Below are 2,478 nucleotides of genomic sequence, written 5' to 3' on the forward strand. Positions count from 1 at the left end.
TATAGAAAAACAAACTGTCCAGATGACCTGACTGCGAATTATTGGATGCATGCACATGGTTTAATAAATCGTATTTTTTTCATGTTACGAGTTCCTAGTCAGTTGATACCTTGTTATTGAGCAATTTATAAATGTAGACATTCTACTTGCTACACAATCCCTTTACCTGTTTGACCAACACCTGCAGGTCCCCAGCACCACCTTTGTTCTTCTTCAGCTCCAAACGAGGGATTCTGGAAACAGCTTTAAGGATGGTGCCTTCAAATCTTTCTTTGCTGATTTCGTACATAGAGTCGAGGAGCCTCATCCTGTAGCCGAATGGTGTCCACTGTAATTAGACAGACAGAGGTTTTATTGATCCACCACACAAAATAAATGCAAACCCCAGAACAAACTAAACCGGACTTAAACTTCACTCAAACCATTAATTTAACCTGACTTCCTGTAAATCTAACCCAGATCATTTACACCTGATGTCTCATCCTCACCTTGTTTTTGGCAGCTGCCAAGGCTACAGCCACGTCCTCCTTCTTCTTCCTCGCTGACTCTCTCTCATGCTCTTCCTCTTGCTTCTTCATCTCTTCTTCCTCTCGTTTCCTCCTCTCCTCCTCCTCCTCTTTTTTTCGTCTCTCTTCCTCCCCACGTTTCTTCTGCTCTTGCAGGATGATGTCACTACCTTTATTTACCTTCATCAGCCTGATTGCTCTCTTACTGGATTTTACCTGCAGGAACAAATTCATTTTTGTGTCATTCTGGCAGGCCTGTCTAAATCACGTTCAGGTCTAACAGGCTCACCGTGGTTGTTGTGAACTCCACCTGTTGGCCAACATCATCAGCTACAAACTCTGTATCGCTGAAGTTCTCATCAACATCAAAAGGAATCTCGCCATGCTCGTCAGACTGGATGATGCCTTCCTCATTGCCTATTGAGGCGATGATGCCCTGAAGGACAGAAGACCTCAAAGACCACACTACTGACAAGATTCAACATCCTAGTCATATCTGTTCAGAAGAACTATACAGGAAACCTTGAAGACTAGCAGCTTTCAAAAGAATACTTGGAGGATTCCTCAGAAGCTGGCAGGAGATTAAGGACTCCTTGGAAGAATCCTGGCTGGCACCAGTCAAAGGAGGAGGTTGGTACCCGTCAACAGAATCCTTATAGAACTCCTCAGAGGCTGGCACCAGTCAACGGAATCCTTGGAGGAATCCTCCTAGAGCTGTCATTTCTAACTCGAACCCGAAACCTGGCCCGGACCGACCCGGATTAGGGCCGGGCCGTTATAATGTCAGTGTTTCCCCTAGATAACTTGCCATGGCGGGGCGCTCATCTTGTCCGTGATTTTTGTCCGGGGGTGTGTGTGTGTGTGTGTGTGTGTGTGTGTGGGGGGGGGCTGGAATGGAGACTCGTCCTAAGCTGCGCAGCCCGCTGTTTAAACCAACAGTTTTGGGGGGCACAGAGATAGCCGCGTGCTGTTTGTACTGACAGCTTTAGAGCAGGGTGTGTGAGAGGAGAGATACAGAGACATATGTCAGCCGCGCGCGGTCTGAACCGACAGCTTTTTTGGGGTCGGTGCGGGGGAGAGAGACGCACATCTGAGCCATGCGCTGTTTGTACAGACAGTTTTCAAGTGGCGGGGGTGCGTTCAGCGTGAGGGTTCAGCGTGAAGGAAGAGGCTGCTTTTAGCTTTTTAGCTATTGCACCTGCATTGTGAGCCGCTAGTTTAGCGTTACGTCAGTGCAGACAGGTGGGTGGGGGTGGAGGGTGGGGTTTGGTAGACGGGGCACTCGGTTCTGTTGACGGGGCGGGGCGCCCCGCTTGTATAATGGTAGGGGAAACAATGAATGTGATTAATGGACGGGCCGTGCCAGTCTCGGGCTTTTAATTAGGTCAGGATCAGTCGCAATCCAATTATATGATAACATGGCCTGCCATACATTCATCAGCCACATGCAGCCATTTCACTGCAAGCTGACCAGCCTTGAAAGAGGTAAAAAGTTCAGTTAAGTTTAAGATGGGACTCTACTGCTAGGAAATGATCCATCACCCAAATGGACGTTCATTCAGCCGCTGCACTCAGCTGACACACGCGGCCGATTAGCCAATCAGGTGAGATCCCAAAAGTCCCATGTGTCAGAGCTGTCCGCGTGTCTCAGTAATTCAGAAAAATGCAGTCAGAAACGGGGTTTAAATGCTTTATGGCCATGAAAGGGCAAACACCTCTCAGCTCCAAATCGTCTGCCACGTTTATTCAGCTGCGCGTCCCCAACCGTTAATAACTGTCAGGTTTTTTTCCGGGTTTGGACCTGCAATTATTGTTAATTCGTCAGGTCAGGTGAGGTTCGGAAATTATGGCTGCGTGCTGAGGCCGGGTCGGATCAGATTTTTTTGGGCACGAATGCAACTCTAAATTCTCCAAAGCTGGCAGCAGTCAAAGGAATACTTGAAGGAATCCTTGGAGGCTGGCACCAGTCAAA

The 2,478-nt window shown here is 48.2% G+C and overlaps 1 protein-coding gene across 1 annotated transcript in view; it reads right to left on the minus strand.

The window, feature by feature from the left end:
* The window catches only part of si:dkeyp-121d4.3, a 41,333-nt gene that overhangs the window by 15,156 nt on the left and 23,699 nt on the right, over nt 1-2,478 (minus strand). Inside the window, exons 11-13 of the mRNA XM_037698231.1 lie at nt 796-942; nt 489-722; nt 147-328 (exon numbers count right to left, since the gene is read on the minus strand). Coding sequence (XP_037554159.1) covers nt 147-328; nt 489-722; nt 796-942 — 563 coding nt within the window. The remainder of the gene's footprint in view (nt 1-146; nt 329-488; nt 723-795; nt 943-2,478) is intronic.

Source organism: Nematolebias whitei, chromosome 1, assembly GCF_014905685.2.
Source record: "Nematolebias whitei isolate Nwh7 chromosome 1, NemWhi1, whole genome shotgun sequence".
Classification (NCBI taxonomy): Eukaryota; Metazoa; Chordata; class Actinopteri; order Cyprinodontiformes; family Rivulidae; genus Nematolebias; species Nematolebias whitei.